This window comes from Humulus lupulus, chromosome 6 (assembly GCF_963169125.1).
Source record: "Humulus lupulus chromosome 6, drHumLupu1.1, whole genome shotgun sequence".
Classification (NCBI taxonomy): domain Eukaryota; kingdom Viridiplantae; phylum Streptophyta; class Magnoliopsida; order Rosales; family Cannabaceae; genus Humulus; species Humulus lupulus.
The window spans coordinates 142,066,628-142,084,742 of record NC_084798.1 but is presented as its reverse complement, the minus strand read 5'-3'; the positions used below and the strand labels follow the sequence as shown (position 1 = coordinate 142,084,742).

The 18,115-nt window shown below is 37.0% G+C and overlaps 1 protein-coding gene across 1 annotated transcript; it reads right to left on the bottom strand.

Moving 5' to 3' along the window:
• Positions 1–6,483: 6,483 nt before the first annotated feature.
• LOC133785506 (uncharacterized) lies at positions 6,484–15,039 on the bottom strand. Its single transcript, XM_062224734.1, has 5 exons — positions 14,843–15,039; positions 8,184–8,509; positions 7,580–7,848; positions 6,900–7,446; positions 6,484–6,818 (listed from the first exon to the last, which is right to left on the bottom strand). The coding sequence occupies exons 1-5, from the start codon at positions 15,037–15,039 to the stop codon at positions 6,484–6,486; spliced, it is 1,674 nt and encodes a 557-aa protein (XP_062080718.1).
• Positions 15,040–18,115: the final 3,076 nt, after the last annotated feature.

Below are 18,115 nucleotides of genomic sequence, written 5' to 3'. Positions count from 1 at the left end.
TAGAAGATAAATATTTGAGTTTTCATTAAATGTTCAGGTTTCTCTTGTAGGATTGCATAGTAACCACATAACACAATTTTATTTATTAACTAAACTCGTGATCTTGTGAAAGAACGATTTGCCTATCTTTTTTGTAAAGAACGCCCTAGATTAATACTTACAAAACATTCGCATAACATAGTTTATAAAAGAATACCACTCATTATCAAAGTCTCAGTGAGGACATGCTTAAAACCAAGAAAGTTAGCGCCATCAGTTTTAAAAGAAAACATAGATTTTTATGCAAAGTTCAAAGAAACAAAAATTAAATAATTGAGTCGCACTGATAATTTAGGAAAGTCTCTTAAAACAAAACATAATTTAAATGGCGTTCTACGATAATCGTTTTTCCGTCCATAGGATTACCCCACGCCATACACCCCACGATGATAGAACTCCTCACGTCACCACGCGTGCCATAAGAAATCCTATTTACTACCTGGAAGGAAAGTAAGGGGGGTGAGCTAAAAGCCCAGTAAGGAAGTACAAACAACAAGCAAGTAAGAATACAACAATATAAACACTAACGTTCATCTAAAAGATCATGACATATCATAACATAATCGTAACATATCATCATTGCATATCATAACGTAATCGTAACATATCATCATATCACAATCATACAGCATACATGATGAGCATGGCTCGCTAGTTGTCCATGTCACCCTATGAGGTAAACAAGAGTCTTTGGTCCTTGAATAACCTCGGCGCGTCCGCCCTAGGAGTTACGTCTTTAGCTATAGTAACTCGATCGATGTATCTAACATCGTAATTTGTTTGATGTATCTAGCATCGTAACTTGTTTGATGTATCTAACATCGTAGCTTGTTTGATGTATCTAACATCCATACACATATCATATTCAACATATCATCACATTATGGCATTCATATTTCATAACAATTCATTCATACAACAGTCTTACCATTCATAGCATAAAATCATAGAATCTATCTAACTTCCTTACCTCAGGTCCAAGTTAAGAAATTTTCACAATCTTTCAACGAGCCTATATCATAATCAAAACAACATTTCTTAGGTTCATAAAATTACTATTTTGCCCTTCCATACAACTCACGTGTGCATGGGCCATGCACACATAATAACAATTACACATAACATGCAATTGTTCTTACTACACATAGAGCCATAAAAGAATAATGCTCATTTTACCTATTTTACATGCATGACCTTTTTATAAAAACCACATAGTTGAATAATAAACATAATTTTGGACGTAAAAGTGGAGTTGCATGTAACATGCATACGTGGGAACATTACGTAATAGTGATGTTTTTAAAAACGATAATTCTACATTTTTTACTTTTATTGTTTAAAAATAATAGACATATAACATGCTTTATTTTTCTTAAAATTTCTAAGTTGATTAAATTTCTCAAAACATTATTTTATTTTATAAAATAATGTGATTTAGCTTAAAAATGAATTATGTGACAATTTCATTTATTAATCTCAAATTACAAGGAATTAACCAAAAAGCTTGGAATTAATTAAAATACCTATGTTTAATATGTTTCTTTAGAAAAATAAATTTTATCATTGTGTTACATAAATGATGTGAGAAAATATATTTTTAAGTGTGGAAAATATATTTTTATTTAAATTATTTAAGACTTAGTTTTATGTAACATAAATCCATATGTGACAATTAAATAACCATTTTTAACCTTTTTAAACCAAACTTTCAGCCACTATTTATTTTCTTCAAAAATCACAAATAAATAGAATCTAAATATTTTTCTCAATTAAAATAAAGAAAATCATAACTTATCAAAATATGCATTCATATCATATTAAAATACCACTTTTCAATATTATCATAATTTAGGATAATAATTTGTTCCAAACACTATTCAAATTTATTTTAGTGAAACACACTTCACATTTTCTTACAAAAATTCCAGCAACTATTTTTACCTTTAAAAATCACCATATTCAATTTAAAAACTCATATTTTCTCAAAAATTCAATAAAAATTATGTAGGTAATTATTTGAGTAAAATATCATTTTAATGGGACTTAAAATACCATTTTTAATTTCATAAAATTAACATAACATCAAGGACATTACTTATGCATGCAAATCATTTTTTTTATCAAACTTTTACCCAATTATTTACAAAAAGATCAGCAAGCTTAATTTCTCATTAAATTCATCTTTTATCCCAAAAATTTCACATAAAATCATACATGTCCAAAATCTCATCATACTCTTATTCAAATAATAACATTTAGATAGAGTTTTTTATTATAAATTTGAAGTTTAATCTTGTACTTTTTTCATAACACTTTTCAACTGTTACATTTGATTATTTTGATAACATTTTTAGTTTGTTATATTATATAAACCATAACGATTTTTTACGCTTATGATATGTTTTTAAATCATAACATATAGTAATAAAATTTTAAATTTTATTTTGATAAGTATACTTATATGGTTTTTTTTTAATTAAAAGATTTTCATTATTGTATTTTGATAAAAAAAATTCAAAATTAATCATAAAATGTAATTCTCAAAAGATTGATAAACCATAAGTATTACATTAAACAATAACTAATTCAAACCATGAATGTGTCTACTTCATGAGATCTTAGTTCTAACTTAAGTTTGAAAGCATAACATAATAAAGTTTTATAATCTTGAACAATTTTTACTTCAAAAATGAAAAATAGAAACATTACAAGATACACAAAAGTAAACCATGCGTGAAACTTGCTCCATCCTTCAATTCATCATCCTTTGTGCACTTGTCTTTGTTGCGAGTCCATTTGTTTAGCTACAACAAAATTTAAATAAGTAATGCTTCAACTTAAAGTTATAGTAAACTAAAAGAGTACATAAAAAACGTTAATTACCTAATTATAACTTTATCAGATGGCCATGCAATTATACTACCTACAGCATCTTCTATAGTAGACATAATTGTTGAAGGCCTCCACAGAAATGCATCATTCTTTCTCACAAGATCTATCCCCACTTTCATAGCACTAGGCCCAAGAGGAACATGGTGAACCTCATCCTTTGGGTCACTTGAGATAAAATAACCTTCTGCAATAATTTCTCCAGATCCAATCCAATCTAATATTTTGCATTTTGAGCCAAATGTGTGGTTCTTGACGCTCTAACAATATATCAATATAACAAATTCAGCAGCAGTAAATGATTTTATATTGAATATTATATGTTTTAGATTTTATCATTTTCATATAATTAGTATCATAATTACCTGAGTGGAATGAACATGAGAATTTGATTGAACATTGACATTTGATTGCTCCTCGCTCTGAGTAGATGTATTCTATTTACAAGTAAGATAGAAAGACATGAATTCAACATCAAAATTAAAAAAAATACAAAAGTAAAGACTAACCAAAAAATTAAACATGAATCTTAGTTATTATTGCAATTCAGCCACATGAAAATATAGTTTCAGCATCAAAATACTTACTTGATTTTTCATTAAAGAAACAATGAGTTGCTCCATGTATTGCATTTTTTCTTTCAAATCTTTGCATTGACCTTCTAACTTCATCAAATGGTCATCTATTTCTGACACAATTTGCAACTTTGACCGAGTAACTCCTCTTCCGAAAGCTCTCATGTATGAATTTTTTTCAGGACCAAGGACTTTTGTGAGGATGTCTTCATTAACACTTGTAGTTGAAGACATAGCAGGATCTTTCTTATATTCTTCAACCAAATCCTTCAAAAATAAATAGTATCAATAAATGTATTCAAACAAATGAGTAAGTTAAAACTAAAGTCACATGATTTTGAAAGGGCAAGGTGTATACAAAAGCTTCAGCCACTTCTGAATTTACTGGTTCGCCATTTTTCTTCTTATGTGCTTTGGTCCAAACATCAACTCTAGAAGGTGGTGTATTGGTTTCACTATGGTTCATCTATCAAAATAAGAAAATAAATTAAAAAAATATCTAAACCAAATTCTATAATAAAACAACTGTAAATATGTTTGGCTTTACCAATTCATCAATCAATCTTGCATAACCTTTCCGACTACAAGTGTGGGGTAGTTGCTTTGTCCGTATTTTTTTGAATTTCTCGCTTGTAGCCTAAGAATATAAAGTTAATAGAGACATTAAACTATAAATTTTAATCATAAATATATTTGGTTATAAGATGTTAAGAATAAAATACCTTAAACTCAGCACTATTTTTTTCCTTAACAAAACTTTTCCACTCATTCATAGATTTAATATTATCAGGCTTTAGTTTCAATCTTGCTTCTTCATTTGGTGCATTTGTTATTTTAGTAAATAGCCTTGATTTCGAAGCTCTCCAAAGATCTGCCATACTTTTGAATATATAGTTTTTTTGCCAATCTTTGTCAACCTTATATCTTGCCTAGTAAAATTAATAATAGGTTAGTATTAATGTAAATGAATTTCAACAAATTTCATGTTCAATGCATAAAACCTGAGTATATATACCTGAATAGATTTCCATAAGACCTCTTTCATTCCTAGAGGAATCTTCCTCCAATCTTTTATTGTTACTGGTACAATTTCTCTAACAAGTGCACCCAAAAATGAAGACAAAGATATTGATGTTGCACCTATTGGTTGTCCCTTTGAGTTAAACTTAACTTCCAAACGACCATCACTGTCTATTGCTATAGACTTCATTTTACTAGGGCCTCTAGTTCTCTTTTGGGTAATAGGTGTAACAACTTCTTCAGGTAGTTCTTGTTCGTCAGGCAAGTTTTCAACAATTGTGTCTGGCAAGTTTTCAACAATTGTTTCATTTGGGTTTTCTGGGATTTGTAGGCGTTGTGATTTTCTTGTGGTTGTTGGTGAGATGGCATGGTCATTTGAAGGACTAATTTCTACTTCAACCACTCTTTTAATAGATCCCCTAGTGGCTGTCATTGAAGCTAAGAATGGAGAAATTAGGTCATTAGTAAGTGGTCTCACTATTTTTTCAAGGAAGTCTATTGGTTGTTCAACCTCAAATAGATTTTTAAGAGATATCCTTGTCACAGGGGAGATGGGTACTTCTTCTTCATCAGAAGAGTCATTTCTTACAATCATTCTACGTGTATTTTTCTTTGGAGACACATCCTTAGTATATCTCTCTTCAACAACCTTATCCATTTCCAAATTTAGTCTAAAGCTCTTCCTCTTTTCATTGAGGAGTTTAACTAATTTTCCTGTAGGTATGTGTTTTGGCCTCTTTCCTTTTGTAGATGGAGGTGACATATCTTGTACTTGGCAAACTCTTTGACTAGTTTCTGATCAACCGTTTCTATAATTAGTAAGATTTTTGATGAGTTGCAAAAATCATATATAACAACATATTATCAATTATCACAAAAAAAACATATAATAAAAGTCAGAAAGAAAGAAATAAACAGTCATTCTTGGCATCAAAGACATATGTTTTCAAGAGTTCTTCGCTAAAAATACACAAATAAGAAACAACCAATTAATGAGCTAAAGTATAAACTGAAATTTCCATTGATTACAACTTTGAATGTCAAGTGCAACATCTTCTACAATTTACAAAAAACACAACAATAATCAAACTAATATACCCTCACAATCATCTCTAACATATTGTTCATCTTCCACTACATTATATAACCTAGATTCAGTAACTTCAGACATTACAGGCATGAATTCTTGCTCATCATAATTTTCCATGTCATAAAAACCTCTAGGGGGTGCCCTAATCACCACATACCAATTGGAAGAATCATGTTCTCTTGAGTAGAAGACTTGTTTAGCTTGTGAGGCTAAAATAAAAGGGTCTCTACCAACAGACCATTGACTTTGGTGTAGATTAACTAAAGTAAGACTATCCTCCACCCTAACACCGTTAGGGACATTTGCCCAATCACATTTGAAAATTGGAATCTGAACTATATAGTAATCTAACAAGATTATCTCCCTTATAACCCCATAGTATGAAACTAAATTAGGAACTTGAGATACATCTTTGGCACTAGATCTACACATAGTTGTAGCTTCAATTGAGACACCACTATTCTGTGTGGACTTCTCAATGTCATGTACATGGAATCTTTGACCATTGATAATATATCCAGTGTAAGAAGCAGCATGTTTTCTGGGTCCATATGCTAGCCATTTCAACAAATCAGTTTCATCACAAGTTGAGGAATGCATAGGAACCTATACAAATAATAGTATGACATTGTTAATTTTCTTAATGATATTTAAAACAACTGATATGAACCAGTTAGTTTGCAATAATTTACCTTTTCCTTCATCCATGTTGAAAAAGTTTGTATATGTTTCTTCCAAAGTAATCAACTATTTCTCTCATATATTTTGTTTGTTTTTTTCAACTCCTCTAAGTGAATCCTAATTTATAGGACCAATGAGTTAGTATTACTACATTTTTAATAAAAAAAAAAAAATTCTAATATCAGACACTTACTCTAGAAAAGGCTCCACAACAGATGTATTTAACATAATGTATCGATGTGCAATTTCTAACAACTCATCTGTCAATATAATTTCTTTCCTCCTAGAAATTGGACGACCTTCAAGTATCACATCATTTGACCACTCTTCATTTCGACCTTCTTTTGTGTTTAGTTCAATTGAATGGTCAGTGAATTCATTACAAAAGCTCACACACTCATCTGCAAGATAACACTCTGCAATACAACCTTCAGGCCTTGCTCGATTTCTGACATAATCTTTCAATATCTTCATGCGTCTATTAATCACACAATTGCTCATCATTAATAGAATGTTCACATAAACTAATAAGAATAAACAAAACAATTAAGTCTTAGTGATTCACCTCTCAAATGGATACATCCATCGAAATTGGACTGGTCCACATAGTCGTGCTTCTCGTCCGATATGAACCACTAAGTGAATCATGACATCAAAAAAAGATGGTGGAAAGAATCTCTCTAGTAAGCATAAAGTTTCAATAACATCATTTTCTAATGTCATTATGCTTTCTCTATCAAGAACACGTTGACATATTCGGTTAAAGAACGTGCATAATCTTATTATAGCATCTCTTGGACCCAATGGCATCAATCCTTTTATAGCCACCGGTAGTAATTGTTGCATCAAAATGTGGCAATCGTGTGACTTAAGGCCCATGAGCTTGCATTGTTCCATTGAAACACAATTTCGAATATTTGAACTATATCCATCAGGTACTTTCAATGAGAACAACCTTTTACAAAATAATTCTTTCTCAAGCTTTGATAGTGTGTGTAAAGCTGCAGGAAGGTAGGTTCTAGTCCCCTTCTCTTGTGGGTGTAATGCACTCCTAATACCCATATGTTGCAAATCCAAGCAAGCTTTTAGTCCATCTTTACTTTTTCCAGCAACATCTAGCAATGTATTACAGATGCTTTCACAAACATTTTTCTCTATGTGCATCACATCCAAATTGTGACGAACATACAATTCCTAAAAAAATTGCAAAAGAAATAACTAATGAAATTCCTCCAAAAACAATAAGTTACACAAAATTTTTTTAGAGTAGTAAGAATGTGCTAACCTTCCAATAAGGTAACTGAAAAAATATGGATCGTTTTTTCCACATTTCTTTTGAATCATTTTGTTTCCTTTTCTTTGAAGTGGATTTTCCCCAAGCATTCACAAAATCTTTAAGGTGTTCAGCAATTGTAGTCCCATTCATGATTCTTGGGGGATTTCCATGCTCAACTTCTCCATCAAACCAACTTCTTTTACTCCGAAATGGATGGTCTTCTTTAAGAAATTTCCGATGACCTCGATATGAAAACTTCCCACTATGTTTTAGCCACTCTGAATGAGTACCATAACCACATAGGGGACAACTAAAACATCCCTTATTTTTACAACCAGCAAGGTTCCCGTATGCTGGAAAATCTTGGATTGTCCACATCGCAACTTGAAATTTGTATTGTCCAATGCATCATGAGCATCAACACCCTCATTCCATAATAATTTCAAGTCCTCTACGAGGGGTTCTAAGTATATATCAATATCATTCCCAGGCTGTTTAGGTCCTGGAATTAATATTGATAATAAAATATTCTCCTGTTTCATGCACAATCATGGGGGTAAGTTGTACATGACCAACAAAACAAGCCAAACACTATACTTAGAACTTAAATTACTAAATGGGTTAAATCCATCTGTGGAAAGGCCAAGTCTAATATTTCTCTCTTCATTTGAAAATGATGGCCATTTATCATTGACTAGCTCCCATGCTGCTGAATCCACTGGGTGACGCATTTTTCCATCGCAACTTTTATTGTTGTGATGCCATCTTAATTCCTTTGAAATTCTTTTAGACATGAACATCCGTTTCAACCTAGGGATTATAGGAAAGTACCTCAAAACTTTTGCTGGGACACCATGTCGAACCTTTTTAGTCAGCTTATCTGACATCCAACGTGAAGTTCCACATGTTGGACATTCTTGCAAGTTTTCTTTATCTTTTCTAAACAAACAGCAATCATTAACACACGCATGAATCTTTTCATATCCTAAATCAAATAATCGAAGAAACTTTCGAACCTCATACATAGACTTGGGGATCATATTATCTAAAGGAAACATATCATTCAAAAGTCTTCACAATTCATCAAAACTTTTGTTAGACCATCCATTGGTAGTTTTAACCTTATACAATGCAACAATTGACGATAACTTAGTATATTTAGTGCATTGTGGATATAATGGAGTGTCTGCATCTTCTATTTTTTCCATAAAAGTGTCATCATGACCTTCTAGATGACTTTCAAAATCACAACTGTTGAATGCATTTTTAGCCAACGACGTGAGAACGTCAATTACGACAAGCCTTCAAGAGAATGTAAACGACACAGACGGTATAATAAAGAAAATAAAGAACACACAAGAGATTTTTATAGTGGTTCAGCCCCGATTGTCGGTAATAGCCTAATCCACTTAGAGTTGTAATTTATAGACCTATACTCAAGATCAGATGGACTGAGCCAACTGAGTTTCTTCAGTATAGATTGTGAAAATACAAGAATTCTCTCTAATTTCAGCACTTTCTCTCTCTAGAATAGACAGACCCAATTTTCTCTCTCTAGAAAGAAGAAGCAGAAGAAGCCCCTCTCTCATCCCATAAGCTCTCTATTTATAAGCCTGGGATCCTCAACTGATATGCCCTTATAATAGGGATATTTTATTATATTTATTACATTTATATTACAAATAAACATTCAAAATTCGAAATGTAACAAACTCCCCATTTGTGGGAAGAATGAAAGATTCCCGCGTATGTTGTTGAAGTTGTGTCTGACTTAGTCTCCTCTAGCTAGTTGGTCCACCTCCTACTCACTACCCATGCAAGTGCTGGTTGAACATGCATGGTGGTAGGATATGCATGGTGGTAGGACATGTCTTTGGTGGGTTGAACATGCATGGTGGTAGGATATGCATGGTGGTAGGACATGTCTTTGGTGGGTTGAACGTGCATGGTGGTAGGAGATGCACTTCTCTCCTCTAACATGAACTCTCCTCTAGCATGCCATGTTCCTCCTTAAACCAATCTCCTTGGCTTCTCCTCGGACCAAGGTGGTCCGAGGCAACCTCCTTGGCACCTCACCTTGAACAACATTGAGGCAACCTCACCTTGAACAACATTGAGGAAACCTCACCTTGAACAACATTGAGGCAACCTCACCTTGGACAACATTGAGGCAACCTCACCTTTAGCATCTCCCAAACACGTCCGATCGAACATTGTATAGGATCTCCTTATCAAAATCTAAGTCTCCATTCTCTTGCATGAGACTCCTCCTCCTTAGCTATTTACCTTGGACACGTTCGAGCCAACACTTAGAAAACCTTGGGAGGCTTACTTCCTACACACCCTTGGGGTCTCCTAGGACCACACCCTCCTTGGGGTCTCCTAGGACCATTCCCCTTAACTCTCCTAGAATGCACCTTCCTATTTTTTGGGTATAACATTTGCCCCCCAAGTTTATTATACGATTTCCCTCGTATGATAAACTTTTCTTCTAGCAAAATGTTCTCGAGGTCATCCCAAAGCTCCTATCCGGTTGATAACTTTCACGTAAACTCCCATGACAGAACTTGTCTTGAACTTGCCTTGTGATTTCTTCAAACTCTATTTTCTTGATGTAATGAAAACATAAGCTCCCTTTGTATATGTTGCAAAATCATCATGGTATAGAGATAGATCGTTGAATATCCTTGATTTGGTTGCGCTAGGATTAGAATATGCTCGATTTGTTTTTTTTAGCATTGTGATCCGATCGGATGCTAGGACTAGGGCCCTTGAACAAGATTGTCCGATCGGACACATGCATTAGGCTCCTTGGACATGCTCGGCTTGCACCATGCAAAACATGGTCTCCTTGGATGTGATCCGATCAGACCAGAACACTCTTCTTGGCATCTTCAACCATGTCCGATCGGACAATGCACTCATGGCCCAAAACTAACTCCATCTTTTGGCTTGTATGGGACTTCTCCTCTGACTTGCTCCGAGCCAACCATTTTGGAACACATGCATGGTCTCCTCGGACATGGTCCGATCGGAGCTTTCATGACATGGTTCGATCGGACAAAGCTTGACCAAGGAAACGTCCAGCCTTCCTCCACGCGAGCCCAGCGTGAATTCCCCCAGGATGTCCAATCGGGCATGGGAGTTTAAGGGGGTTCAAAGTCTGCTGCCAAGTCGGGCATTTCAATGCAAAGATAGGTAAGTGTGGTCCGATTGGACTACACAATTGCCTAAAGTTTTCAATGCCCAATCGAAAGTGATCACTCGCCTCGTTCAAAGAAATGCATGCCTCAAGCCTTAACAACAGCCCACCATCTCCGATCGGATGCAGCCTAGTTTTTCGGACACCAACACTTAGACGCACACGGGCCTACCTGAACACTTATGGCATCCGCTCGGCCATTGTTTTGGCTCTCCTCGGTCATGTCCTAGCTACAAATTTTTGGAAGCTCAAACTAAGCTAAGGTCCGATCGGATCCTTGGCACACATGCATGGCCTTCTCCTCGAACATAATCCGATCGAAACTGTCATGACCTTTCCTTGAACCAAGGTCCAAGCCAATGACTTGACTTCTCCTCCAACATGGCCCGAGCCAAGCATTTGGCACACATGCATGGTTTTCTCCTCGGGCTTGTCCGAGCCAACCATCTAGGGGCTCCTCACGTTAAGGTCCGATCGGACCCTTTGTGGCCTCTCCTTGGCCGAGATATAAGTCTATTCTCTTGGCATGCATGTGCTAGGGTCCGAGCCATGCCTTCTTTGGCCTTCTCCAATTATGCCCGATCGGACACTTTGTGGCCTCTCCTTGGCCAAGATCCATCTACTTGGACGCAGCTGCTTCTTCTTGGCTTGGATGCACACGGGCCTACCTGAACACTCATGGCATCCATTCGGCCATGTCCTATCCGATCGGACATAATGTAGCTTCCAACCACTCAAGCGTGTTTCTCCTCCTCAGATGCAGCACCTTAGGCACCAATATCTGGGCCTAGATCCTTGGACGTAGATGAGATGCTCCTTGGATCAACATGCATCCGATCGGCCATCTCAAGGTATGCTTGGACACCACATTTTTCAAACATTTTAAGCACCTGTATTGATCGTGAGCATGGACAAACAGGCATAAGCCGTGTTGACATGAATGCAATGCAATGCATGGAACAGTAGCCAGCCTTCTAAGTATGCACATCCGATCGGACATATGCAGCATCACCATTTGGGCGCTTCTCCTTGGAACTAGACACACCTTTCGGACCAAACATGGTATACTCCGTGCTATAATTTTTTCAAACATTTCACCTTTAGGCACTCTTAGGTACGTCCAGGAAAAACCATCAAAGCACCTTGTTTGAACCTCCCAAAATTATTTTGAGAGATTGATTTCTCTCAATCAATCTTGGTGAAAACTTGACTTCTCCTCCCAAGGACAAATTTTCACCATGTAGCATCTATTTTGCATGCATTTGTTTGATTCACTCCAGGGAAGTTGATTGATGATACATGCTTAGCCAACCAGGGAAGTTGTATCTGCTCTCCTGAGCAAGAAAACTTTGCACCTGATCAGCTAAACTTGTAGCTGTTGGCATTTATACTTTACTTCTCCTTGTTAACTTAAAACATTCTAAGTCTCCTCTAGACTTAAAAATTTATAAGTTTTTTGTGAAGAGTAAAGTCACTCTGGTGTATGCCTTAGATTTTCGCATGAGTACTTAGTTTTCTAACTTAGAAATTCTAGACATTTCATAAGTCCATGCTAAGTATACTTTCTCACACTCTTATTGCTCTAACATTTTATGAGCATGATGTTTATGGTCACACGAATATCTGCTCCTAACTTGAAATTTTAAAAAATCCCAAGTTACTTAAGCTTTGCCAAGCAAGTTAGCTTAATGGCCTTTTTGGACTTCGAAAATTTACAAGTCAGCCTAGAAACAGATATATTATCGCGTGCTCTTATTGCCTGTGTTAAGTTATATACCAGTATACCCCATGTGCCCCCTAGGTGGTTGGAGGTTGAAAGATCCTTAGTCACTTGCTACCTGACTGAATCTGTTCGAGCAGTTAACTACTCGTGAAACACATAGAATATATGGAAAATACTCAAGCAGTTGAACACTGCTTGAACACAGCGACCAGTTGAACACTGCTCGGATAACTAACACACATGCATATTTGTAGCAAGAATCGACCACGCTGCGCGTAGTCTCTTTTATTACTCGTAAATTAAAAATGACAAAACATGTCTAACAACGAGTCTTAAACAACCAAAATTGTTCAAAATAAAATGACTGGTTAGCAAATAACCAGTTCATACACCAAACTTAAATAACAAGTCTAAAAAACTCGAAACCAAGCTACCACTCTAAAAGCGGTATTTAAAAATAATATCTCCTTCGACGCTCTATGTTCACGCCACTCCAGTGATTCCTGCTCCTAGCACTCCTCTTCAGCATACTCCTCGTCTTGCTTCGTTGCTCTCCTCAACTATGGGTGGACCTCCACATATAGTGTCTACGGTGAAGTCCACAGGTCCAGGCTGCAAGGGTGGAGATTTTTGTCGCTTGAATCCGGAGTTGCTTCTACCTCCTTCTCCTTGGGGTGTCTCTGCTCGGTACTTCTTCAACTTGCCCGACCGGAGAAGAAATTCTATCTCGTCCTTGAGGTGGTTGCATTCATTTGTTTCGTGACCATAATCTTCATGGAAGCGACAATACTTGTTCATGTCTCTCTTCCTCATCTCTCTCCTGATGGGTGGAGGCTTCTTGTAAGGAACCTCCTCTTGACTAGCAAGATATATCTCTGCTCGGCTGGTTGAGAGAGTAGTGTAGTTGGTGAATTGAGGCTCATACTTGGTTGGCTTCTCACTTGAACCCAACTTTGCTTTCTTTTCTTCACGGTGGTCAGACCCATTATTTCCACGCTTCTTTCCACCATCACTAGGAGAGTCATTTGGTTTTCCTGGGTTGTTTATGCCATTCTCCCCCTTCTCTATCGCATCATCCAAATTCATATATTTTTCCGCCCGGTCAAGAAATTGTTGAAGTGTTGAGATTGGATGGCAATGGATGCTGTCCCATAGAGGACTCCGATAAATTATCCCAGCAGATATGGCAACCATCTTCCCTTCGTCTCCTACAGCGGTTGCTCTATTGGCTTCCCTCATGAATCTCTGTATATAGCTCTTTAGAGACTCATCTTTTCCTTGTTTGATATCTGCCAAGTCGTTGGCATAAACTGGTGGAGTCCGGGCAGTGCTGAATTGTCTGCAAAACTCCTTCCTGAATGACTCCCAAGAGGTAATGGAGTTTGGTTTAAACCTCCAATACCACTCTTGGGCAGTGTCCGTCAAGGTGGTGGGGAAGACTCTACACCGATAGTCATCACTCACTCCGAGTAGTTCCATCTGGTCCTCAAACTTCCCAACATGTCTTATCGGGTCTGCCTTTTCGGTATAAATTGGCAGTACCGGTGCTTTGTATTTTGCTGGTGGTTGGGCTGCTCTTATTCGAGCAGAGAACGGGCTACCACTCCGGTAGTCTATCAGATCTATCTCGGAAGGTCGTTTCGACAAACCTTGCACTGCAGCAGCTAGCATGTCAAGCTGGGCTTGGATAGCTGGTGCAACTGATGAGGTTCCAAGGTTTTGACTTCCTGGTCGGGCCTTACCATCTGGGGCGCCACCGTCAAGTATTTCTACTCGACTGGTAGGACGGTCCAGACTTTGCCCTTCGACCGAGACGGTCCTCCTCTTGTTGGTGATAACATCCCTTAGATCCTTCTGAGAAGCATGCTCTCCTACCCGATCAAACACCGTACTCTTCGATTTCCCAGCGGGCTTACTACATGGGACTTCCTCTCTCCTGCTACGCCGCTGGTCGGGGTGCAATGGAGGCTTCTTGGTGCGCTCTGGGCAGTTTTCTCCCCTTCGTGTGTTGTGGTCCTCCTTTTCCTTTGACTGGTTGGTGGGATGACTATCAGCCTCATCCCCACCATGCCCATCTTTGAATTGAGAGGTCCTCTTCTCTCTAGGAGCTTTATTTTGCTCCTGCCCAGGCGGAGTTTTTTTACTGCCCGATCGGTGACTTCTGGAGGGGGTTCTAGAGTGCTCCCCTTGGGTTGAGGTAGTGTGCGATCGAACTCCATCTCCCTCACTAGGTGGGTTATTACCACCCCTCCTTGGTCTATCATTGCTCCTACCACCAGCTTCTGTGGTCCTTGCTCCTGGAGGGGGTCCTCCTCGTACTGCAGCTTGGGCATTGGCTTGGGCCAACTGGGTAGCTGCCTCCAAAGTAAGCGTTGCTTCACGATGTTTCCGATTGACCTCCTCCTGTTGTTGTTTAAGCTCCTCACTCCTGGCCTCCATATCACGCCTTTGCTGCTCTAACACAGCTCTTTGCCTGGCCATCTCTTTAGCAAACTCCTCCTGCCTAGCGTGGAGTTGTGCCATCTCCTCCTGAAAGGCCCCCATGGTATCTTGGAGCTCTTCAACTCCTGGAGTCACGTCCTCAAGCATGACCCTAGATTCATTCTCATGATATTGTGGGCTAGGACCTTCAGATCTAGCAGGTTCTTTAGAGGAGCTTGTCCTCTTGGAAGCAGCAGTGGTGTTCTTAGGTGCCATCTTGCTTCAGGGACCGTCTGTTCTTCTCTTCAGGCTCTCAATGAAAGCACCAAAATGTTGACTACGTTTTTAGCCAACGACGTGAGAACGTCAATTACGACAAGCCTTCAAGAGAATGTAAACGACACAGACGGTATAATAAAGAAAATAAAGAACAACACAAGAGATTTTTATAGTGGTTCAGCCCCGATTGTCGGTAATAGCCTAATCCACTTAGAGTTGTAATTTATAGACCTATACTCAAGATCAGATGGACTGAGCCAACTGAGTTTCTTCAGTATAGATTGTGAAAATACAAGAATTCTCTCTAATTTCAGCACTTTCTCTCTCTAGAATAGACAGACCCAATTTTCTCTCTCTAGAAAGAAGAAGCAGAAGAAGCCCCTCTCTCATCCCATAAGCTCTCTATTTATAGGCCTGGGATCCTCAACTGATATGCCCTTATAATAGGGATATTTTATTATATTTATTACATTTATATTACAAATAAACATTCAAAATTCGAAATGTAACAAACTCCCCATTTGTGGGAAGAATGAAAGATTCCCGCGTATGTTGTTGAAGTTGTGTCTGACTTAGTCTCCTCTAGCTAGTTGGTCCACCTCCTACTCACTACCCATGCAAGTGCTGGTTGAACATGCATGGTGGTAGGATATGCATGGTTGTAGGACATGTCTTTGGTGGGTTGAACATGCATGGTGGTAGGATATGCATGGTGGTAGGACATGTCTTTGGTGGGTTGAACGTGCATGGTGGTAGGAGATGCACTTCTCTCCTCTAACATGAACTCTCCTCTAGCATGCCATGTTCCTCCTTGAACCAATCTCCTTGGCTTCTCCTCGGACCAAGGTGGTCCGAGGCAACCTCCTTGGCACCTCACCTTGAACAACATTGAGGCAACCTCACCTTGAACAACATTGAGGAAACCTCACCTTGAACAACATTGAGGCAACCTCACCTTGGACAACATTGAGGCAACCTCACCTTTAGCATCTCCCAAACACGTCCGATCGAACATTGTATAGGATCTCCTTATCAAAATCTAAGTCTCCATTCTCTTGCATGAGACTCCTCCTCCTTAGCTATTTACCTTGGACACGTTCGAGCCAACACTTAGAAAACCTTGGGAGGCTTACTTCCTACACACCCTTGGGGTCTCCTAGGACCACACCCTCCTTGGGGTCTCCTAGGACCATTCCCCTTAACTCTCCTAGAATGCACCTTCCTATTTTTTGGGTATAACAACAACCATCAATATTTGTAGCCCTAAACAAGTTGTAAGAATCAAATGTTTCCATTGTCTCTACATCATCATCTCTTGATAATTCTTCCCCATGATGAAACCAGATTTTGTATGTTGGATCAATCCCATAAATGACTAAGTGTTCATACAAAATGTTAATACATTGGTGACTTAAGTTTCGACAAACTTTGCATGGACACAATAACTTTTCTGGATAACCAGCTAGCTTTTCTGACATTTCTACAAAATTCTTAGCGCCTTCTCTATACTCATCCGAGGCTCTACAATTCAAAGACAAGTTCATATTGATAATATATTAGTAAAAAATACAGTAAGTTACTAATTTTACTAAGCTAGCACTAATTAAATCCCTAATTCTTATTACCTATTGAAGCGTAGCCAATTTTTATCCAACATGATCACCAATTTAGTTGTCCTGTTCTAACCAACAAAAAGCAAAATTTTGATAAGTCTATGTAATGGTAAATACAAAATTGTATCAACCAAAATATACTATATGATTTGATTTTTAAAATTACTTGATTTTGAGTTCAGAAATGAATTTAAGCTGTTTATTTAGTCTTATTGCTAAACTTGAGATAATTCTGGCATTTCCAATCCTCATCTCAAAGAAATATTATATATATTTATATATATATAAAGAGTATTGTCAGTTCAAGAATTTGATATCTATTTCAATATGGTAGTTTGAGGGAGCTTCTGATGAGGGAAATAAAGGATTTAGTATATGGGATACATTTACAAAACAACCAGGTGAGAACTTCAAAAAAATTGTTTGATAACTTTTAAGTAAAGCATAATTTCTTTTCTAAGAATTAGATGAAGATATATTGGTTGATGTTTGTCCAAGCCTCTTCTTTACTTCTATGGTATTTCGTTTTTTTCTCTCATTTTCCTACTTCTAAGTTACATTCTTCATCACTCCTCTCTCCCGCCAAACATACAGACTTTTCTCATCAACCAAACACTTTTCCTCTCATCTTTTTTTTTTTTCATCCAAAACTACATTTCAATTCATATTGGTTTAATCCTAGATCATGTACTTTCTCATTATCATTAATGATCTCTTTCTGGGTTGTTGTTTCTTCATAATCTAAATTCTGGTTTGTGTGTGTATTTTTTATATCAAACTCATTTGAATTTTCCTCATTTCAAAACTGACCTTTCTTTGTATGTATAGTTTTGTTTTAAGGTATTCTGATAGACTTTATTTTTTTTGCTACGGATTGTGATAGACTTGATTAAGTTTTGAGTATTGACCTTTAATGATATCCGATCATAATGGGTTATGAAATTGGAAAGTCTTTTGTGGTGATCTTTTCTGTTTATTATTCTATCTTTGGTTAATTTATCTTTAACATGTTTGCTACAAATATTTTATAGAAAAAAATTCCCCGAGTTTTTCCTTATAGTCAAACGAAAAAGTTGCATATTAAACCAACCCAATAGTCCTAAGATTTTAATTTTAAGGTTAATCTTTGGTATTTGCAGGCATGGATTTTGTAGATTCAAAGAGGAAGAACAACTTTTCTGTCAGGATCTTTTTGGTTGCTTTCCTTATTAGTCTTTCAATTTTCTGGTTCAAGCAGTCACCAATTTTTAGTTCTCCCAACTTGGTATGTTTATGATTTTATATGCAAATCTAAGACTTGTCATTAT